The sequence below is a fragment of the Beta vulgaris genome, chromosome 6 (assembly GCF_026745355.1).
Source record: "Beta vulgaris subsp. vulgaris cultivar EL10 chromosome 6, EL10.2, whole genome shotgun sequence".
Classification (NCBI taxonomy): domain Eukaryota; kingdom Viridiplantae; phylum Streptophyta; class Magnoliopsida; order Caryophyllales; family Amaranthaceae; genus Beta; species Beta vulgaris.
The window spans coordinates 68,161,631-68,186,290 of NC_079207.1; the positions used below are offsets into that span (position 1 = coordinate 68,161,631).

Below are 24,660 nucleotides of genomic sequence, written 5' to 3' on the forward strand. Positions count from 1 at the left end.
TTTACTTGAGGATCCCGAAAAGTATCGAAGGATTATTGGTTTTTTGATTTACCCCTCCTTCACTCGTCCGGAACTCGCCTAAACCGTTCATATTTTGGCCCAATTTATGCAAGCCCCCTGAGTTGAGCATTGGTCATAGCTTTACGAATGGTACATTACTTGAAAGGGAGTCTCGAGCAAGGTATATATTCTTCTCTCTGGTTATTGTGATTTGCATTTGACTGGGTGGTGTGACTTTGATTGGGCGAGTTGCCCTATGACTTGTCGTTCTATTAATGGTTGGTTGATCTTCTGAGGTCACTCTCCTATCTCTTAGAAAACGAAAAAACAACATACTGTTTCTCATTCTTCTGTTGAAGATGAGTATCGCTCCATGTCTACGACCACTGCTGAAGTGACTTGGCTCAAGGCTCTCCTTCAAAGTCTTGGTATTTCTCACCCTCGGGCTATGACTCTTGCTTTATAGTCAATCGGCGATCTATATTGCTCAAAATCCTGTTTTCCATGAGCGCACGAAACAGATTGAGGTTGATTGTCACTATCTTCGGGATGCTGTCCAAAGTGGTACTCTTGCTCCTTATCATGTGTCCACTACTGAACAACTCGCGGATATTTTCACTAAAGCACTCGGAAAACGCCAATTTCTTTTTACTTTTTAGGCAAGTTGGACATTTGTAATCCCCGTGCTCCAACTTGAGTGGGGGCGTTAGGCCTATCTTAAGAGTCTTGTGTAATTATGTAGCTTGTATATTAGTTTCTCATGTATATCTTTAGTTGAGGCCCAATATTATTCATTAGGTTGTATTTATTCCCAAAGTTAACGTAATACAAATTGAGGAAAATCTAAACCTAACAGAAGGCTTCTGTATTGTGCTTGGTTACGATCATTGCTTTTGCCTTCACTTATTTAAGTTTGCTTTGAAACCATTGAGTAATTTTGCTCGGAAAGACATAAACTAAATAATATATGAAATACTTAGACTGATATGCCTAGTGCATAGAATGGTGTATAATAAAGCATTGATAAATGATGAGATAAAAGACACGTAGAAGTGTGAGTTCTAATCTGTAACGATCATGGTATTGTTGGAGATGAGTTTTGATGTGTGAGTCTGTTAGATTGTGTCCTCTATTTACTTTTTTGTCACAGATTTTTTTACTTCAATTGTTCTTAAGCAAGACTTTCAATTTACGTTTAGTTTCAGAAAAAAAAAGATATAATCTTTGCTTATTTCTCCGTTGCATTATATGATGACCATCTTAAAAATTAAGTTGATCATCCATAATAAATACTTCATATACCAATGTATATAATTTTTGAAAGTATGAAACTCAATTAACTTTTTAGCATATTAATTTCGAGTCCAAACTGAATCATATGCATGCTCATTTCTCTAAGAAAAAAAGAAGCATTCCTTTTATTTTTTCCAAAAGGAATAATTTCATTTGAAGCACCTTGCGTAGTCACGTATAATGCTCCCTAATTGTAGAATATGATTAAGGGAATTTTTTTAGTCGGATAAGATTAAATAAAATAGGTTTTTTTATGGGGAAAAGACCTAATAATTTTTTGGAGGAAAAGACCAACTGTGATACTTCAATTGGTGGCTTATGACCACTTTAAGAATTTTTGCTAAATAAGTCAACATTTTGTGGCAATTGTTGTATATAGGATGGACCTTGATTGAATCTCATTTTTCATGCTCAGAGCTTCACCCAAGAGCTTCAATGGTAAGGGATTGCTTTAATGGTGAGGAAGATGAATTGAACAATATTTGGGATTCTATACTTAGTTTGGATTGGGTTGGGGGGGGGGGGGGGGGTGGGGGGGGCTGGGGTTGTATAGAAAATGACAAAGTGTGAGAAATTGGAGGGAAAGGCAAGGTCAACAGAATGTTGGCATTTTTGCCGAATATTCTTAAAATAGTCTTAAGTTGTCAATTAAATTATTATATTTTGTCTTTCCTTTCATACAAAAACATTATTAGTTCTTTGCCCACAAAATAAAAACCTAATTTATTTATATTAATTATTTGGCAAAAACTTCCACACTCGCACCTGCATAAAATTCTCATCCCCATTTCCGCCTCATCATTTATTGCGGGGAAATTCCAAACCCCTTTCCGCCCCACCAAGTATATATGTAAACCCATCCTCGCATCATCACCCACATGAGTACCCGTACCCGTGTTGTACCCAATTCATCCCCGTCCCACTACTCACATGGTTACCGCATCTACTTCGTCCGCTTCGTATCCGCATCATACCCACATATTTATGTTTTGCAAATAAAATCATTAATAATATAAGTATATAAATAAAATTTTAATAAATATGCGGGACAGGCGGGGTTAGGGAATGGCGGACGGGGATGAGGCGGGTATAGCATAAAATCCACACCCACTTCACCACCCATTGCAGATACGATTTTAATCCCCATCCCAGCCACTCCATCTCCACCAAACCTAGACACATTCCCGATTCCCGCCCCACTTAGGCGAGAATGGGTCAGGTCTCCTACTTGACCCGTCCCAATGCCATCCCTAGTAATGAACTTCAATCATACCTTCCCTTCCAAGAAGAAGGGTCCTGCCTAAAGCGCAGTACTTTTTGCATATTCAATTGCTACAACTGCACGGCTACTGCGTAGTTACAACATAGCCATGTGATTCCATAGTTTTAAATTGCTAATGACCAAGATGACATAAAGACAACCCACTCGTGTGATAGTTTTTATATCACCTCATTCCAAGATCCTTCCTTGAGCAATGATCTCTGCACCAAAGGTTTTATTATAATTGTTTCACTAATTAATGTTCACTTATGGGGCGCACCAGTCTGTATATAGGTCACAAACAAGCACAACAAATCCACTGCTCTATTCATTCAACAATGAATCTTCATCATAATGAACTATGATCATTTTAATGGGCATCATAATCAGTTTTTTGATACCCTTGCTCTACAAATTAAGAGACAAGGTAAGCGTATTTGTAGGATTAAGCTCTGCAATTTGGCATTGACTATCCTAGGTTAGTATCTGTCATGTTGGTACTAGCTGCTATAAATATCAAAATAGTTCATAGTTAAGTTAATATTCATCCTCTCATAGTTAAGTTAATATTCATCCTCTCAAAACCTTCAATTAAACTGAAAGAAGAAGAAAAAAAAAGAGAAGTCAAACCATGGCTAACACCACCCACAAGGTTAAATCATTGAGCTTACCATCAAAGTTGAATCACATCAACCAAAGAATCGAACACGAGTTGAAAAAGCTCAGAGCCAAAGAGGAAGCATCAACATCAGCCTCCGAAAGCATCATTATTGGTGTATCAGGGCTTGCAGAGTTGTATGGGTGTATCAACAAAGCACTGAGTCTTCCAATGACTCAACAGGCTCTTTCACTTCGCCAACATGAGAAACATGTTGGCGAGTTGCTGAAAGGATGCTCAAGCCTTCTTAATGTTTGTAGCTCGATCAAGGAGATCGTGCTACAACAAGGAGCAATCACTAAAGAGCTTGAATCCACTCTTTCTAATACGAAAGATGGATGCACCAACATTGCTAATTATAACTCCTTGCGAAAGGAAGTAATTAGAAAAGCTAAGGATGTAATGTCATCCTTAAATCAACTTAATGTTAGCATAATTGAAGGAGAAGATTGTCATTTATCAACAATGATAAAATCTCTTAGATGTGTTAGCATCATAAACTTATCTGTCTATGAATCACTCCTGTCTTTCTTATCAATGCCCGTGTCTAAGCCAAAACGATCCTTGGTTTCGAAGCTGATGAACAAAGGCCGAAGGGGTAAATGTGAGAGCGGAATTGAGATAAATGATGTTGATATGGTGTTGCATGAGCTGCTATCAGGGAAAACAACAAATGAGGAGAAGTTGTGTTTTACAGTTGGTAAATTGAGGACATTGGTGGGTGTTATGGAGGGTATGGATAATGGCCTGGAAAACATGTGCAAGCAGCTTTCTGAAACAAAAGTCTTTCTTATGAACATACTCTCCTTCTAAGTTCTAGCTTAGAAAGTACTAACCATTTTTTTACCATATACCTTGACATATACTCTGTATATACTTATCTTAGTTCAAATGTTCAATATATTCAGATATTTTATATGAATTAGTTTGAATTATGTTGGTATCTAAGCTCTTCTAGTGTCCATGTACCATTGTCTTCTCTAATGCACGGATTTCATACTCTCAATTCATGGAACACACTTTACCGAATGGAAGATTTTGGTGTGTACACCATTGATTATAACAATGATGATTATCTCATACACAATAATAAAGCAGCAATTAGATTATCTCCTTCAATAAATTAATGATGAAGCCGCGATAAGATTATCTCCTTCGATGAATAATAACCACACTCGTAAATTTCATCATCATCGAACTGGACGATCTGCGTTGTTCTTAGGCTCATGCAATGGCTTTTGGTGGCCTTAGTATTAGAATATCAAATTTATGTTCTATGGAACCCTATAACAGGACATTACACGTCTCTTATCGGTGATTCGCTTTATGTTGAGAGAAAGATTGGGAACTCAATGCTTGCCTTTGATATTGATTCTACCGAAAATATATATGATTACAATACTGGGCAACAACATATGTTAAGGAAGCTAAATATAATACATTCCATAAATACATGATTGCCTAACACCCCCCCTCAAGTGGGGCATGGGAGGGATCGAAGATGCCCAACTTGGACAATAAAACATCAAACTGAGACTTCCCAAGAGCCTTGGTGAAGATGTCGGCAAGCTGAGTCTTCGTAGGAACATACGAAGGAAGAATGAGACCATCATGGATCGCATCACGCACAAAGTGACAATCCACCTCAATATGCTTTGTGCGCTCATGAAAAACAGGATTTTTAGCGATGTGAAGAGCCGATTGGCTGTCACAAAACAAAGGAATGGCCTTGGGATGATGAATACCCAAGGTGAGCAACAAAGCCTTCAGCCACTTTAACTCACAAGTAACGGAGGCCATAGAACGGTATTCTGCTTCAGCAGATGAGCGAGAGACCATAGGTTGTTTCTTGGTTTTCCAAGAGATAGGAGAATGACCCAAGAAAACAAGCCAGCCAGACAAGGAACGACGAGTGAGCGGACAAGCAGCCCAATCAGAGTCACACCAGCCTTGTAGAGAGAGATCACTATCAGCTCGTAATAGAATACCCTGGCCAGGAGTACCCTTCAAGTAGCGAACAACACGCAAGGCAGCCTCCCAGTGCTCAACACGAGGCTCCTGCATAAACTGTGAAAGAATATGGACCGAGTAGGCCAAGTCGGGCCGTGTGACAGCCAAATATATAAGTCGTCCGACGAGACGACGATAAGCAGCAGGATCAGTCAATAAAGCACCAGAAGCAGAGGCAAGACGATGATTCTGCTCAATGGGAAAACCACTAGGTTTCGAACCTAGCATACCAGCCTCAGAGATGATATCAAGAGTATATTTTCTTTGACACAGAAATATACCAGAAGCACTGCGGGCAACCTCAATGCCAAGAAAATATTTGAGAGAACCCAAATCCTTCATCTTAAAACAATCACTCAAGTATGCTTTGAAGGAAGAAAGCGCAGCGGAATCATTACCAGAAATAACAATGTCATCAACATAAACCAAGACATTTATCTGAACAGACTGCTGAGTGAAAGTAAAAAGAGAGTAATCTGAGTAGGATTGAAGAAAACCATACTCTTTCAAAGCCGTCACCAACTTAGCAAACCAACATCGGGGGGCCTGTTTTAGGCCATACAAGGACTTACGCAGTCGACAAACAAGGTTAGGATTAGAACACTCAAAGCCAGGAGGAAGCTTCATATAAACTTCTTCTTCCAAATCCCCATGAAGAAAGGCATTGTGAACATCCATCTGATGAAGCTCCCAATTCTTGGAAGCTGCAATAGCAAGAAAAGTACGAACAGTGGTCATTTTAGCAACCGGAGCAAATGTTTCTGTGTAATCAATACCTGCTTCCTGATGATTGCCCAACACAACAAGACGCGATTTGAGTCGCTCAACAGCACCATTAGACAAATACTTGGTGCGATAAACCCACTGACTACCCAAAGCACGTTTCCCGGGAGGCAATTCCTCCAAGGTCCAAGTACCATTATCCTCCAAGGCCTGAATCTCGGCCTGCATAGAAGCCTTCCACCCATCACTTCGCATAGCCTCCTTGAATGATTTCGGTTCAGTAGTAGAAACAACTGCTGCAATAAACTTCAAGTAATTTGGAGAAAATTCTGTACAATTTATATAATGAGCTATAGGGTAAGGAGTACCTGAAGAAGTCGATGGAGAGGAAGTAGAGAGAGATGGACTTTCCGAAACAACAGCATGAGTAACATAATCTTTCAACAAAGTAGAGGGAAATTTTTCCCGCAAACCGCGGCCCAAAGAAGCCGTGGATGATGTAGACGGATCAGGGGTAGGCCCAGAAGAGGGCATGGATCCAGAAGAGGAAACAGATGCGGGTGGAGACGGCAAGGTGGGCCCAGGAGAGGCTGATGGGCCAGGAGAAGGAATGTGGACAGCAGCGCTAGGAGACGCGGGCTGGGTTATATCGTGAATTGGATGAGGTGGGCTAGGGGGACTGGGCTCAATATTTTGTGAGGGAGAGATGCGGGTATTTGGTGGAGTGGGCTGAGTTTGAGTAGAGCTAGGGGAGGTAGGTGGAGAAATAGGCTCAGGAGAAGCTGTAGAGTCATTTGTGAGTGGTGGGTTATTTGGAGAAGTAATAGGAGAGGATACCACAGGAGAGGAAATAGACCCAAAATCATCATCAAAATCAAAATGTATATAATCAGAAGAGGGCACCACAGTAGCAGGATCTATGTTAACATCATCCGGAGATAAAAAAGGATAAACATCCTCAAAAAACTTGACATCACGAGACACAAAAAATTCCTTGGAATCAAGATCAAATAATCTCCAACCCTTCTTACCAAAAGGATAACCCACAAACACACATTTTCTACTACGACTTGAAAATTTGTCCCCTTTAGTCTTGTGGTTATAGGCAAAACAAAGACATCCAAAGGTGCGAATAGCATCATAAGCAGGAGAAAAACCAAAAAGAACATCAAAAGGAGATTTGTTATTCAATAGAGGAGAAGGAGTGCGATTGATTAAATGAGCTGCAGCTAGGACACTTTCACCCCAAAAATAAATAGGAAGGTTTGCTTGAAATCGCAAAGCACGGCCAACATTCAAAATATGTTGATGTTTTCTTTCAACCCGCCCATTTTGTTGAGGAGTGGCAACACAAGAGGTCTGAAAAATAATCCCCGAAGCAGAAAAATAATCAAGCAAACAATTAAATTCTGTCCCATTATCACTTTGAACAATCTTAATGGTTTGAGAAAATTGCCGATCAACCATGGCAACAAAAAGCATAAACATGTGAAACACCTCAGTTTTATCCTCCATCAAATAAACCCAAACAGCGCGAGAAAAATCATCAACAATAGTTAAGAAAGAACGGGCCCCACAAGAAGATACATGTCTGTAGGGACCCCACAAATCACAATGAATTTTCTCAAATATCCTAGTAGCCTTATTATCACTCAAAGGAAAAGAGTCTCTAGAGTGTTTAGCACGAAAATAAATTTCACATGCTTTATTCAAACTACCCTGATGACCACAAAGAGGAGGAAGTAACTTCACCACTTTCTCCGAAGGATGACCCATTCGTCTATGCCACAACTCAAAAATAGAAGAACCACCATGCACAGCCGCCAACGAAACACTATCATCCCCGTTGAAGTAGTAAAGTCCATCCACTCTACGTCCCGTTCCAATCAGCTCCTTCATGTGGTCCTGTATAGCACACATGGAAGAGTTAAATTGCACAAAACAATCCAAATCACGAGAAAGTTGAGCAACAGAAAGTAAACTACAACTAAACTGAGGAACAAGGAGAACATCATGAAGAGTAATATGAGTAGATAAACGAGCTGAACCTTTTTGAGTGGCAATAACAGTATTCCCATTAGGAAGCCCAACAGGACAAGCAGTAATAGGAACCAAATCAAATAGAGAATCAACATTACCAGTAACATGATGTGTAGCACCACTATCAATAATCCATGAAGTGGAAAGAAACGTACCACTTAACCTGTCATCTGAAAGTTTGGTGGAACCAAAGAGCCCAGCAAGAGCTTTCCATTGCTCTGGAGTAAAAAGTGTATGAGAAGAAGTAGAACCCGAAGAAGCCGAGGAAGGAGCACCAACCACGGCATTGGCCTTGATGCTGCCGCGACCACGACCCACAGACCCACGGCCACGACCCTTAGGTTCCGAGCCATCTGGGTAACCAACTAATTCATAACATTGCCCTATATCATGACCCGACCGTTTGCAATGAGCACAAACCAAAAGAGACCAGCAGCGAGAGGCTTCGTGGCCCACTTTATGGCAGTGGGAACACGTGGGACGGTCAGCAGACCCACGGCCACGACCTGCACTGGCCCGAACAGCAAAACCTAGGACCTCGGGTTTATCTTCGGTGGCAGGTTTGACGGAACGAACACGTTCCTCTTGCACAACAAGTTGATAGGCACGATCCAAAGATGGAAGAGGATCGGTAGATAAAATTTGTGTTCTTAAACGGCCATAAAATTCAGAATATAACTCCATTAAAAAATCATGAAGTTTTTGAGTTTCGCGACGAGATTCATGCAAACTACCCGCCATGCACGTTGGACAACAGTTACATGAAATTAAAGGTTCATGTTTATTCAATTCTTCCCATAACATGTTCAGTTTACCATAATAGGTAGATACACTCATAGTCTTAGTTTGCTCACATTTTGCAATACTCGATTTTAGTTGATGTATTCGGGGGCCATTAACAGTGGCGAATCGAGTTTTAAGATGATTCCATAACTTGCTAGCCTCTCGAAATTTAGTGAGCGTACCTTTTACTTCAGGATCAATGGTATTCATGATCCATGAAACAATCATGGCGTTGACGGTAAGCCAATCCGCGTCGGTGTAGGGTGCGGTGGGACCGGTGATGGAGCCATCCAGAAACCCGAATTTGCGCCGAGCTTGAAGCGCAAGTTGAAGATCTTCTGCCCAGTCTTCATAGTCGTCGGACCGGAGTTTGGTGGGAGTAATATAGTCGCCCGGACGATCGCTGGTGCCGAGGAAAAATGGGTGTTTAATGTCGAGAGAGGCTGTCATAGAGTTATTTGGTGGTGACGGCGATGCATCACTAGCCATGATGCGTTTTTGGTAGAAAAAAAAAAAAAAAAATTTTGGAGTTAGGGCTCCGATACCATGTTGAGAGAAAGATTGGGAACTCAATGCTTGCCTTTGATATTGATTTTACCGAAAATATATATGATTACAATACTGGGCAACAACATATGTTAAGGAAGCTAAATATAATACATTCCATAAATACATGATTGCCTAACACTTTATAAGTCCGACCAATTAAATCAGAAAAAAGGAAGAACAAAATAGAAGAAAGGAAACTTAAACAGGGTGATCAAGAAGAGCCTACACCAACAGCAACGACGAGAAGGAAGAAGAAGACGAACATCTACATCAGATAACTTAAAATCAGGTAGATTCGGATAAGTGAGGCTAACGTCAATAAGCTGCAGAAGGGGGAAGTAAGTTCAGTAGGCTCAGGGAAGTGAAAGTCCACAGTGTAATCTCTCCATTTCCTTGGTGCCTCATCCCCTTTACCCTTGCTTTTATATGCTTTTTTTTTCCTGTGTAAACTTGGCCTTCTCCTGCACCTTCTTTTGCTGAATCTGATTGCATAATCTTTTTGCAGCATTCAATTGCTTGTCATACTTTTCAAACTCTTTATTCTTCTCTTTACGACGCTGTTCATAGCCACGCTCAAACTCGTCAAAATTTCCACGGTACATGTGAAGTTTCATATCATGAAGATGGATGATCTCATTGCAGACTGTATTGAGGAAGCCCCTGTCATGCGAGACAACAATAAGAGTTTTTCCCCATCGGCATAAATACTCCTTTAGCCAACGAACGGCGCTAAGGTCTAAATGATTAGTGGGTTCATCAAGTAACAAAAGTGTAGTAGGCTGTATAAAAAGTGCCCTCGCCAGTGAGATCCTCATCCTCCATCCACCACTAAATGACTTAGTAGGGCGAACTTGCATATCATTGGTAAAATCGAGACCAGCAAGTATCTTAGATGCCTGAGCTTCAGCAGCATCTGCCCCAAGCAACTGAAGCTTCTCGTACAACTCAGCAAGCCTCTCTCCAGAATCATCTCCATCCAAATTCAGCATCACCAGTAGAAGATGTATTCTGGAGAGTTGCAACCTCTTTTCAGAGCTTCACTAGCTCTTGGTTAGCTGAAACAACTGCCTCAAGTGCACTTGTGTCATCTCCTAAGTATTTCTTGTTCAACCAAAAGCACATCAATATTTTTGGGCACGGGGATCAGTCACAATACTATCCTGCAATTTTGCCTCTACTTCCGCCTGCAAGTTTAAACGTTTTAAGCCAACATTATGTTCTTCCTCTTCGTCAGAAACATAATCATCCGCTTCATCATCAGAGGGAGGGAGATCTATCCCATCAGTGTAGGATTAAACTTTAGGAGCTGCTTTTGGCTTGGCCTTATTGGAGGTACATGTCTTATTTGGTTTATCAGGATTTGACTCCATCCTAGCTAACAATGCTGAAACTGAGAGCTTCTTCTTTCCAGTTTTAGGTGCTTCTTTTGTGCTTGCTTCGTCGGACTTCTTCTTCTTTCCCATTGAGATAGCTAATTCCATGAGTAGAGATTGATAAGATGACTATATCTAGATACAGATAATAATAACCACAGTCCACAAACAAAGGTATGATTTCAAAACATTTTGTTTAGTCGATCACAAAATCGCAACGTTAAGGTTGGATATAGCAGTATCCTATCAAATACTTGCTACAATGCATGATTGAAAAACATTACAATTCCCTATTAACTTAGACAAGAGAACTTAGCAACTTCTTCCCTCCATATACAGAGTATTTTGGTGTCATCTCATATCAATTAAGCATACAGCTGGTCAAAAGTAACAATGAAACTCATACAACAAGTTGTTTCTTTGGCCACTCAAACAATCATGAAACAGGCTAAGATCGAAATAACTCAATTTCAGAATTATACTGGATTAATTATTTATCTAAAGTATTAGCTTGAATAAGTAACAGATTCCAACAAATTTTAGCAGCGCAATCAATCCTAATCACAAAAGCAATAAATCCTAATCACATCTTCACTGCATCGACAATCGATAAATTAGGGCGTAAAAAGTAAGCAAATACATAATACGATCTCAACATTAAAGTAGTTTGAAAAAAAAAGAGTAGAAAAGATGAATTACGGTACCTTAGATTGACTGAAGTTGTTGATCGATTAGAGAGGAGAAAACAATAACTTATCTTTCTACGAGGAGGAATTGGAGTAAAGTGTGACAATTTGGTACTCCATTTTTTTGAGGGGAAGTTGCGCCTGTTCTCCTCAGCTTATTTTCAGTTCAGTTCAGCTTAGATTCATTCTTTTATAACCATTTTGTTAAATATTATAATTATGTTGGTCTAATGTATTTTACTAATTATTCTTCTTATTCTTATTATTATAATTATAATTATAATTATTATTATTATTAATGTTATTATTACTATTATTATTATTATTATTATTATTATTATTACTATTATTATTATTATTATTATTATTATTATTATTACTATTACTATTATTATTATTATTATTATTATTATTATTATTTCGATATATTATTTTGTTTATTATAGCTTTATTCATTATTATTACTATTATTATTAGGAGGAATATGGTTTGTCAAAAGCACAAATAAACTCACGTTTTTTAGCCTATAAACCAATCAAATTGCGTCAAAACGGGTTACGCGGTCCGACCTAATCATAATTTTTTTTATTAAATATTATTATATTATTAAAATCTAATTATTAAAATAGTAATATTAATTTACTTCTTAGATATTATTGTTATTATATAATCATCATCAAGTATTAATATATTAATACAAATAATATAAAATAATAATTATTAATTATCATTATTATCATTAATTATAATTATTATTAATAATAATTTATGATTATTAATATTAATTATTTTTAACTATCATTTAAAAATATCCAAAAATACTGTTATTATTATTCATTATTAATTACTCCCTCCATCTCTTATTAGTTTACCCTTTCTTTGGGGCACATTTGCCGAGATATTAATTTGAACCTTAATATCTCTAATTTTCGATAAGCAAAAATTACAAAAAGTTGATATTTGGATAATACACATTGAGACGAATCCAACAAGATCTCACATGACTATATTTTTCCTTAAATACAAATTACAAGAGATAGTCAAAGTCATGTATGTGAATAGTGTCAAAAGTCAAAAGGGGTAAACTAATAAAAGACAAAGGGAGTATTTATTATTTTTACTTATCATTATAATAATTATTCAATATTCATATTATTATTGTTTGAATATTAATTATATATTTAGGGTATGTTCTCTTCGGCATAAAACAGTTGAACTGAACTGAACTGAACTGAACTGAATTGAACTGATATGAATAGTGATATGTGAGAGTAAAAGTATTATCTAGAGATGAACTGAACTGAACTGAATTGATCTGATCTGAACTAAACTGAAAATAAGCTGGGGAGAACAGGCCCTTATTACATTCAATCTAATTGAATTCAGTTTAATTCAATTCAATTCAATTCAATTCAGTTCAGTTCAGTTCAGTTCTCTCAGCTCAGTTCAGTTCAGTTCAACTGTTTTATGCCGAAGAGAACATGTCCTAGTCCACGGTATCTCCTCACTAGAAAGTTAATATTTGGTCCATATTAGTGGTAATGCGTGCAACTACAGAGTGTTACCACAAACATGTGCTTACAAGTTTTCAATTGCAAAAACATAGAAACTTCTGCAGCAAGATGACAAAAAGACAACCCACTCGTGTGCATAATTTCCTGTGAACTCATTCCAAGATCCTTCCTTGATCAATGATCTGTGCACGAAAGGTTATACTTTAATTATTTCACTGATTACTGCTCACTTATGGGGTGCACCAGTCTGTCAATTCCACAAACAAGCACAAAAGATCCACTATTTTATTCAACAGTTATTTCAAATGGATCTTAATTTTTCATCATAATGATCTGTTTTCCTTTTTAGTGGGTACCATAATCAGCTGTTAACACATTTACTAAGCAGATTAAGGGACAAGGGAACCATATTTGTAGGACTAAGTCCTGCAATTTGGCATTAATTATACTAGGTTAGTATCTGTCATGTTTGTGCTAGCTCCTATAAATATGGAAAAACTTCACAAGTTTATATTCATCCTCTCAAATCAAATATCTTCAATCCAACTTAAAGAAGAAGAAGAAAACAAAAAAGAGATCAAGTTAAACTATGGCTAACACCACCCACCAAATTCGATCATTGAGCTTACCATCAAAGTTAAATCACATCAACCAAAGAATTGAACAAGAGCTAAAACGGCTTAAAACCAAAGAAGAAGCATCAACATCAGCCTCAGAAAGCATCGTTATTGGTGTATCAGGGCTTGCAAAGTTGTACGAGTGTATCAACCAAGCCCTGAGTCTTCCAATGACTCAACAAGCTCTTTCACTTCGCCAACATGAGAAACATGTTGGCGAATTGTTGAAAGGATGCTCGAGCCTTCTCGATGTTTGTAGCTCGATAAAAAAGCTCGTGGTGCAACAATTAGTAATAACCAAAGAGCTTGAATCCAATCTTTCTAATAGGGAAGTTGGAAACAACAACATTGCTAGCTATATTTCCTCAAGAAAGGAAGTGATTAGGAAATCTAAGGATGTATTTTTGTCCTTAAATCAACTCAATGCTCAAGTCCTTGCAGGAGAAAATAGTCATTTATCAACTGTAATCAAATCTCTTAAATGTGTTAGCATCATAAACTTATCTGTCTATGAATCGCTCATGTTTTTCCTGTCGATACCGGTGTCAAAGCCAAGACGTTCACTGGTTTCTAGGCTGATGAACAAAGGCAGGGGTAAGTGTGAGAGCGGAAATGAGTTGAATGATGTTGATTTGGTGTTGCATGAGTTGATGTCAGGGAAAACAATAAACGATGAGAAGTTGAATTTTGCAGTAGGTAAATTGAACGCGTTGGTGGGTGTCATGGAGAGTGTTGAGAAAGGGTTGGAAAACATGTACAAGCAGATGTCTGAAACAAAAGTTTTTCTGATGAACATAGTTTCTTTCTAGTATAGTAAATTAGTAAGTACCAAAATTTTGTATCAAATACCTTGAGATATATTCTGTATATACTTGTCTAAGTTCAATATATCCAGATTTTGAATGAATCAGTTTGAGTACTTATCTTTGTTGTATCAAATCTCTTGTTATATCTTCAACATCCAAACAAAAACCATAGTTTTCTTACTTTCTCTAAAGTCCTCCAAAAATCTTGACATGGTGGCTACATCTTTAGAGGTTCTTTTTTATGTCAATTCGCCGAATAAGTTATGGAGTACGTTGAGTTTAAGTTGACTTATATAAATTAGTTACAGGTAAGTCAATCCAACTGTAAATAAAACACTATATATCTACGGCAATAGAGGAATTCAGTATTTTCAATTGATACAACTGGTACGTGCAACTATAGAGTGTCACTATAAACATATGTGCATGTTCTTACAAGTAGAGTGTCCGGTCAGATGACCGGGTCGGTCCCCCAAGTTATCGGGTCATATTTTGATTGGTTCATAATCGGTTAAGATATCCTCCAGCACTACTGTTTAGGTTGGGTCAAGTTAAGTTTGGTTCCACTAATATTGGGGCATCCCGATTTGGTAGCATACGAGTTTGTGACAGAACATTTCGATTTTATGTTAAGTTTAGGTTGGCTCATTATTAGGTAGGACATATCAGGTCGAATTGGCCAATAATAATATAATGTTGGGTTCCATTCGGTTATGATCACCCACTTTTCAAATTCGTACTAATTATCGGACACAACAATTTTCGAGTTGAATTACGTTTTGCCAGCTCTATAGTACATGGTTATAACAGGCCAAAAACGTAGAAGCATCCTCCTCAGCAACATGACATAAAGACAACCAACTCGTGTGCTTAATTTCCTAAGACTTGATTCCAAGATCCTTCCTTGATCAATGATCTGTGCACAAAATATTTTATTATCATTGTTTCACTGAGTACTGTTTACTTAAGGGGTGCACCAGTCTGTCAAGGCCACAATCACAAAAATCCACTGTTCTATTGAACAATTATATGCAAGAAAAATAAGAATCTTTATCATAATCAGTTGTTTAAGCCTTTGTTAAACATAATAAGGGACAGAGGAGCCGTAAACATAGGGAGAACACTGCGATTTGCGATTCACTATCTTAGCTATAGTATCTGTCATGTCGGTACTAGCTGTCTAACTCCTATATATATGAAAAACTTCATGAGTTTATATTCATCCTCTCAAATCAAATCTTCAACCCAACTGAAAAAAACAAGGCAAAAAAACCTCCAAGAAGATATACAAAACATAAATATAAAGCTTAATCATGCCTACTTATCCTACAAAAATGAACACCTCGTCCCATCAGGTGAGATCATTAAGCTTACCATCAAAGTTGAATCATATCAACCAACAAATCGAGCACGAGTTGAAAAGGCTTAGAATCAAAGAAGAAGCATCAACTTCATCCTCGGAGAGTGTCATCATTGGTGTATCAGGACTTGCAGAGTTGTACGGGTGTATCAACCGAGCTTTGAGTCTTCCAATGACTCAACAAGCTCTTTCACTTCGCCAACATGAGAAGCATGTTGGTGAGTTGTTGAAGAAATGCTCGAGCCTTCTCAATGTTTGCAACTCGATTAAGGAGGTTTTATTGCAACAAGGAGCAATCACCAAGGAGGTTGAATCCGCTCTTTCTCATAGGAAAGGCGAAAGCCAAAACAACATTGTTAACTATAACTCCTCGAGGAAGGAGGTAATTAGGAAATCTAAGGATGTACTTTCCTCCTTAAATCAACTCAATGCTCAAGTCCTCGGAGAAGATGATTGTCATTCATCAACAGTGATCAAATCTCTTCGATGTGTTAGCATCATAAACTTATCTGTCTATGAATCACTGTTGTCTTTCTTATCAATGCCGGTGTCTAAGCCAAAAAGATCACTAGTATCTAAGCTGATGAACAAAGGAAAGGGTAAATGTGAGAGAGGAAACGAGATTTATGATGTTGATATGGTGTTGCATGAGATGATTTCAGGGAAAACAGTAGATGATGCGAAGTTGTGTTTCACAGTAGGTAAATTGAAGGTGTTAATGGGTGTTATGGAGGGCATGGAAAATGGCTTGGAAAGCATGTACAAAGAGCTGTCTGAAACAAAAGTCTTTCTTATGAACATATTATCTTTTTAGCTTTTCAAGTGCATAAAATTTTGTATTATAGACCTAGAATTCAACTTTGTATAGATACTTTTATAATCAAGTACAATATATCAAGATTTTATTTGAATCTTCTTGAGTTTTGCTATACTTTCTATGTTTCGACTTATCTTACCTCGATTCTTCAATTTACCTCAAAATACATGGGTCAAATCCACCATACTTGACACGGGCTCTATGTAAGTCAGGATTAGTATACCACACCGCTCTATGTAAGTCACAAGCATGCTAATCCTGAAGCAAATTTTGTTTAAATGACACGATTTATGGCAGAATTAAGCAAAAAGCACTGAGATATATACCTTCCCTACTAGCATCGCGTGCATAGAAGGCTAGTATTGGAAGAGAAAGGGGGCAATTACAATTGAAAACCAAACAAACTCCTATGGTTTATGCAGGTGAATAGATTTGACAATTTTTACAGGGATCTCAGCCTGAAACATATACTTCATTCAACTTTGTGAGTAAGCTATAGACCTGTACGCATTGGATTGCATTTTATAACTGAAGGATCGATGAGTATAATCGATCAGGACTTTCTGATAATTGCCATCTAGTAAAAAATGTCGTTAATCTCAGCTATACTATCTGCTTTCCCTAATTATTGCATGGCCGGTCTTAAAAATTTCGAGGCCCTTGTTCTAACATAAAATTAGGCTCCAAAATTTATATATAAAAAAAAAATCGAAGGTTGGGGTATTAAAGATGGAAAGGTTAAAATTTAAAAATGGATCATTGAGAAATTTATTACGGCTCAAATATAAGGTGATTTTCTCAAATATGAAGTATATTTTTTATAATAATATATTTTAGGACCCTTATAATTTTGGGGACCTGTGCTGTTGGGCTCCTTGCACACCCTTTTAACCCCCTGCTAATTAGTTAGCTTGTCTTAAGCGCTATATATAGAAAGAGGCATTAATGAGCCGAATTGACATACATCGAGCCTGAGGTTATTGCTCGACTTTTACAACCTTTTTGGTAGTCTTTAATGAATGTTGACAATGTGAATGAATTTCGAGTTTAATGTTACAAGAGAAACACACTTAAAATTTTCATAGGAAGTCAATTTTAACCCTTATATAAGTTTTATATCTCCATGGGGAAGCAATGTCACCCTTAAGCTTGTGTTTTTTTCTCCATGAGGAAGCAGTCTCACCCCTAAATTTGTGTTTTTCTCTCCATGGGGAAGCAATCTCACCCCTAAGCTTGTGTCTTTTTCTCTAAGAAAAAGTAATTTTTATTACCACTCATTACAACGTACAAGATGGTATCGAATGGAAAAAAAACTTTAAAAAGAAAAATAGAGACTTAAGGATAAATTAGCATATTATGGGAATAAACAATGATTTTCTTCATAAATCTACATAAAAATTCATTACCATTACCACCATGTATAACCAACTACCAAACGGCCCGTTGAGGTAAAATAAACTAGAATATTTAAGCTCGAAAAAGCTCGAAACCCTGCTCGAGTTCGAGTAAAAGTGTTACGAGCCAAGCTAAGCATTTTAAGCTCGAGATCCAATTTACAAGCTCAAGTATTTCACCACTTGGCACTTGAGTTTCAACACTTACCCCCTCTACCTATATATATACTAGCCTTCTATGCATGCGTCGATTGTTTGGGTCTGTTCTTAATAAATTCCATCTAAATATAATTTTAGAAGTGTAATTTATAATTATTGTTGTACAAACTAATGTAAAGTGCTTAGAAATTGTAATGAACATTTAGATGTAAGGTCTTATAGTCAAATTAAATTTGTAATTTTTTAAAATTGAATAACCATTTTTCTCATTCTGTCAAGTTACTTTGTTAATGCTTATTTAGTTCAATTTATCATTAGAATTTTGACTCCATCTTTAAATTGGGAAAGAATATATTGTAGAAAATTTGAATATTTAATTATATATTTAGATAAGGACAAAAAGGACTTTTTAAAAAGGGACACCGTAGCTCCCCCTTGGCTTATTATATACTAGTCTTCTATGCACGTGATGCGTGCGTCGAAAATTTGGGTATATTCTTAATATATTTCATCGAAATATAATTATAAAAGTGTGATTCATAATCATTGTTATACAAACTACTATAATCTATAAAGTTTTTAGAAATTGAGATAAACATTTAGATGTAAAGCTTTGTAGTCAAATTAAATTTGTAATTTTATTATTATTGAGTAATCATTTTTCTCATTATGTCAAGTTCATTATTGAAATTTTTAACCCATCTTTAAATTAGGAAAGGATATAATTGTACAAAATCTAAATATCCAATTAAGTATATATATTTAGCTAAAGATAAGTAAGACATTTCATTAGGGGACACCATAGCTCCCCCCTTGACTTATATATATACTAGAATTTTTTGCACGCGATGCGTGCTTGAATTTTTTCGAAACAAAAACTTGATTTTCTTCGGCATAAGTCAAAATTTGAACATTAGACATACAAAGTATAATTGTTTTTAGTTGCAAAATATGATTGATTTAGTTTCTATCACTTAAGTCTCTCACCAATCTTTTTGTTTTTTTTTTTTTTTACTTTTCAAAGTTAAGTTCTATGAACAAAATAGGAATTTTATTGAATTTATTTATGATTTTTAATATTATAATTTTTTAGTTGATTTTTGAATTAAGTACAGTACTTCATAAATTGTAAAGAAAGTGGACACTTTGATTTCAAATCAATTTTTTCATAGGTTGTAGTTTTTAAGTTTTTGTAAAGTTTTCTCATTTTAGTGATTTGCATAACATAAATTATGCAATATTTTTAGTTGACTTGTGAGTGATTGTTATAATTATATTTTTTGTATTTCTGTTTGAAGTCCCCTTTGATTTGTAAGTAAATTTGTAATTTAGAATGAGAAGGGGGTAACATATAGTCTCTTCATTCGGGGACACCATAGCTCCCTCCTTCACTTATACTCCCTCCGTTTCCTAAAGATCTTCCCTCTTTCCGTTTAAGGGTGTTTCCAAAAGATCTTCTCTCTTTTGCTTTATTCCTTATTTGGCAAAACAAATTTCCCTATTTACCCTCTCATGTCACTATCATATGGTCCACCATTACATTATTAATTCAATTTTACTCCATTTCTCTCTCCTACTTTAACCCCTTTTTATTTGTTTATTTATCTTAACCTCTTTCTCTCTCCTACTTTACTCACACCATGACCCACACAACTTGATTTACCTTGGTATCTGTAGGAACAGTAAGTGGGAAGATCTTTAGGAAACGGAGGGAGTATAATAGAGATATGTTGTACTTTAATTCTTGAATGATATTTTATATAAACCTTTTTACCTTGATAATCAATCGCTATTATATAATAGAAAAAGATAGGTCCAAATATATATATATGTAAAAGTTTCATTATATATAGGGAACACTATAAAAAGTAAATACTTTTTTTCCTTGTCTAACTTCTAAATTTCAATTTCACTACAAATACACCTCTATTTTTTTTATCATGACCCACCATTAATTGTGAATGGTTCTTGAGAACAGTGATTTGTAAGTAAACTTTTGTAAATATTTTTGTAGGTATTGACATTATAGGTTATTAGTTTTAGGTTGTATGCTAATTTTAAGTTTTAATAAAGTTTCCTGATTATTTGAGTGATTTGTGTGATTTTTATAACGTGATTTTCTCAATTGTATGAGTGATTTGTAAAGTTTCTTCTTTTAAGTGATTTGTGAGTGAGTGTTATAAATTAATTTTCGGTAGTTTTTTTTAGATCAGAGCCAATTATGATTCTGACACTACTTTTGTAATTTAGAAAGGGAAAGGGGCAAAATAGACATTTCAAAAGAGGACACCATTGCTCTCCTTCCCTTACATAATAGAGATATATGCTTCAAACGACACATGTACATGCCAATCTCCATAGATTTTGTAATATATCCCTACAATCACATGGATCGCAATTGCTAACTTTCATCCATGATTAGAGGATTTTAAGGAAACAAATCACAATAATATAATTCGAATTTCACTAAATTTCAATAAGTTTGTCACATTTTTCCATATTTTGATTTTTTGTTTTTAAATTATTAAAGGGTATTTTAGTCACTTTAAAAAAGGACACCACACCTCCTCTCTTGGCTTATATAATATATATATATATATATATATAATATAATTATTATATATATATATATATATATATATATATAATATTATAATATATTATATGTATAGAAGTGAGTTCATATGAAAATGCATACTTACATGAGAAATGAGAACGAATTTTACGCGCTATAACTCTTATGAATAAGTGATGTAACTCTAATGAACAAGTGTTGTAACTCTAATCCAATCTTGTGGTTGACATTCATTCTCATTTCTCATGTAAGAAGCATTCTCATGTGATCTCGCCCCTATATATATGTATATATATGTTTTAGATTAGATTTTAGGGATTAGTGCTTAAATTGCGGTTTAGATTTTAGGATTAGGGGTTAATAATAATAGCAATATCGTAAAAAAAGTTAACGACGACTTAACGTCCGTTAGAAAAAGACCCTAGATGGTGCACAATTTTAAAAATTGAGGCGTATATGGTGAATATCTGAAACATTGAAGATACATGGTGAATTTCTTAATTTATTGGAATATTTGGTGAAAAAACCGTTTAATATTTAATTGCCAAAAAGAGAATCTTCCTCTATAAAATGATAAGAAAATAACTCAACTCTGTAAGCGTCAAAAAGAGAATCTTCCTCTATGAAATGATAAGAAAATAACTCAACTCTCTAAGCTCATTCTTAGATCCTTCCCTCAAAACACTGATTAGTGATGTGAATATATAAGATTCTATTAGAAATTTAACGTAAAGATTTAGATTAGTCATTGTACATTATATATCAAGGGGTACACCAGGCTGTAAAACTTTTACCTAAACATTAGTATAAGTCATTGATCTGTAATCACATTATTATTTCTCTAAGTGTATCATAATCGTTGATTTTTGTCTATTATCAATAAGCTACTAGTGACAAGGGAACAAGATCTGTAGCAGAAGTCCTGCTGTTAAGCAAGCCCATATTTTATTGGACTAATCAGAGTTGTTATCTGTCGTGTCGGCACCCATTGCTATGAAGAGGAAACGAGCGAAATTTCTGAGTCATTCTTTTAAATTAAAAGCTATATTCACATCAAAATGTAAGAAAGAAAATAAAAGAGAAGAATAAATAATAGGGTTTACTTTTTTAAGTTTAAAACTGATTTAATTACATAAATTTTTAGATATGAAGTGCGAAAATTTCGATGCCAACCAATTCTCCCTACTTTATTACAAGAAGTTTAAGCTAATTAATTAAATTAGTTTCAAACCCCCAAAATATATTAGAAATTTAGAATGTATAGAACATTTCTCAAATGCAACTTATCAATAAGTTGAGAGATAGCGTGCGGTAGTGATATCATTAAGACACTTATAAAACAACAATTGTAATTATGTTGGAGATTAAAGATTGAGGGTACAACATAAATTTTCAACAATTATAGCAATACAACACAAAAAATTTAGAACCAATATACTTAAGTTTTGGTGGACTAAAAGATCTTGGAATGACTTCAAGTTAAATTTAGAAGCAATACGAAACGGGCCTGGGTGACCCGAACAAGGAGGAGGAGAAATTTGATCCATTTTATAAGCCTAAAGGAGGTTCCATACTAACACCAATTGTTGATAGTAGGAGTAACTCCTCTACCTTATAAAAAGTATAAGGATCTCTCCTCTTTTTTCAATGTGGGACACTCACAAATGGGCTTTCAATGGTTTAAACACACAACCCCTCACTTGTGAGTGTCCTTAGAAATTCATAACTAACTGGAAAGATCAGAATAATAATAATCCTCTTAGGGGCTGGACATCTCTATCGAGGTAAATCCTTATCTAATAGCGATCAAATACCCAGTTTAGATAAAACCCGCAACACAGGCTCTAATACCATGTTAAATTTAGAAGGAATACAAAACGAGCCTGAGTGACCTGAACAAGGAGGAGAAATTTGGCCCACTTTATAAGCTCAAAGGAGGTTCCATATTAAAACCAATTGGTGATAGTAGGAGTAACTCCTCTAACTTATAAAAATGTAACGATCTCTCCTCTTTTTCAATATGGGACACTTACAAGTGGGCTTTCAATGGGTTTCAACACTTCATGACTTTTCATATAATTGATGGTGATGGTTCACATAATGTTATAGTTACTTTTGAGCATTATTCACAAACTTATTGTGTGTTTTCTTCCTCCAAGACTAATCTCCGATCATTGGTTTTTTCAATTACATATCATTAAAAACCATACAACAAAGTTGATATTATGTAATATATATATATATATATATATATATATATAATATATTATATATATATATATATATATATTATTGAAATAAATCTAAGTAGACCTTGCAACATATAATACTAATTTTAACCATTAAAAAGCATATGCTTGAAGTTCTTCAACTAATTTGGGAAAACAACAAGAGTTACACGATACATCAAAGAGCAATTGAATTTTAATTTGTTGCTAGAGAAAGTTGTAATTCCTATTGGATATCATAATATGGTAGATAATATCAAACAATGTAGAACATACGACGAATAATAAACAAAGAATATAATAAGTAAAAAAAAAGAGATCGACTCCAAGAATTTTACATGAAAACTCTATAATCACGAGAGAAAAAAACTATTGAACTTGCATGGAATCAAGATGTTTAATCTTTCTCCTAACACTCTATCTAGTATGAGAATAAATCACCTAAACTGACTGTAAATCATATTCCTATACTAGGGCTTAAACACCCTCTGAGTTGGATGTCAATCTTTTATTAACCAACTATGAGTAAACATATCTAGGTATGTTTCTGGGAAATAGAACCACATGTTAACATTCATCAAGTGAACTAAGTACTTTCCTTACAAAAATGCATTTTAATTCTACAACATGCATGAGCAATTGTGCCCTGTAACAGAACACAGACAGCCGATGGATGTTCCTCTGGACTTCATCCTAAACATGCATGTGCCTTTCAAATTTTAAGAAAGGAAAAAAAGGAAGCAAAAGAACAATATGAAATGAGGAAGACTTTCTTAGCAAGTTGACAAGAACAATCCACTCGTGTGTATAATTATCTCTTAGCTAATTCCTAGATCTTTCCTTGAGCAATATTCTTAGTACCACTAGTAGCCAAAAAGAGTATATTCTGAGTACGAAAAGGTGTAAATAAATCGTACAAGAAGTTGACTTTATCAACAAGATTAACGCATAGTCTCCCTATGTACATTTCTCGAAAGTATTTACCTATGGGAGGAGCAAGTAATACAAGAACGTTCGACACTAACATGTGATGCACGGATCACGCATGACCTAGGTTCATGATGTGTACATTGTTCACACACAATATTGTGAGCCACCAGTTTGGTCAAGCAATTTTGGCCCCGTCGAGCTAGGCGTGTGCGTTAGACCAATTCTGATCAACTCTAAGTTGGGTGTGTAATAAATCTTGTGTAGTAAGGAGATCGTTAAACTTAAAAATTACATGTACGATGATAACACCAATTAATTATAAATAAATTAGGCTTTTTTGTTTGGTATTATTTGAATATATATTATTTGTTTAACATTACCCTACATGATAATCAATAATCATTGTTACTTTTTCTCTCTTTTGTTTTGGAGTGGCGTCATAATCAATTTTCGTAAAATTTTCTTAGACGACAACTAATAAGGTACCAATTTGTCATGTTGGCATCAACTCTTATAAATATGAAAAACCTTCAGGCCTATTTAGTCATCATCCTCTCCGATCATACATCCTATACCCACAGTGACACACGAACAAACAAAACAAACAAAGAGAAGAGAAAGACAAGTAACAAAACCATAGCTAGTTATAATTCTATAACTATTGAATCAAAGCCCCACCATAAAATTAGATCATTAAGTGTTAAGATATATTACATATATCAGGGATATTCTTGTATATATCATCTCATCATTTTAGGTAAGTTAATATTCTCCTTGATTATCTCCACTTTAATTTGAGGACCATTGTATCCTATATTACGTAATTCTTAATGAGAGATCTCAAAGCTTTTGCCAGTGCATCATATTAATTTGTCATGGTATCA

At 35.6% G+C, this 24,660-nt stretch overlaps 3 protein-coding genes and 1 pseudogene across 3 annotated transcripts; 3 read left to right on the forward strand and 1 right to left on the reverse strand.

Annotated features, from left to right (window-relative positions):
• The first annotated feature begins 2,542 nt into the window (after positions 1 to 2,542).
• Positions 2,543 to 4,115, forward strand: LOC104898054 (hypothetical protein). The gene has a single exon (XM_010685060.3). The coding sequence runs from the start codon at positions 3,186 to 3,188 to the stop codon at positions 4,023 to 4,025; it is 840 nt and encodes a 279-aa protein (XP_010683362.1). The 5' UTR covers positions 2,543 to 3,185; the 3' UTR covers positions 4,026 to 4,115.
• A 4,730-nt stretch (positions 4,116 to 8,845) lies between these two features.
• LOC104897757 (ABC transporter F family member 4-like) lies at positions 8,846 to 10,458 on the reverse strand (annotated as a pseudogene).
• Positions 10,459 to 13,479: 3,021 nt separating this feature from the next.
• On the forward strand, positions 13,480 to 14,316 carry LOC104898055 (hypothetical protein). Its single transcript, XM_010685061.1, has one exon. The coding sequence runs from the start codon at positions 13,480 to 13,482 to the stop codon at positions 14,314 to 14,316; it is 837 nt and encodes a 278-aa protein (XP_010683363.1).
• A 1,236-nt stretch (positions 14,317 to 15,552) lies between these two features.
• Positions 15,553 to 16,507, forward strand: LOC104898056 (hypothetical protein). The gene has a single exon (XM_010685063.3). The coding sequence runs from the start codon at positions 15,627 to 15,629 to the stop codon at positions 16,485 to 16,487; it is 861 nt and encodes a 286-aa protein (XP_010683365.2). The 5' UTR covers positions 15,553 to 15,626; the 3' UTR covers positions 16,488 to 16,507.
• The last annotated feature ends 8,153 nt before the right edge of the window (positions 16,508 to 24,660 follow it).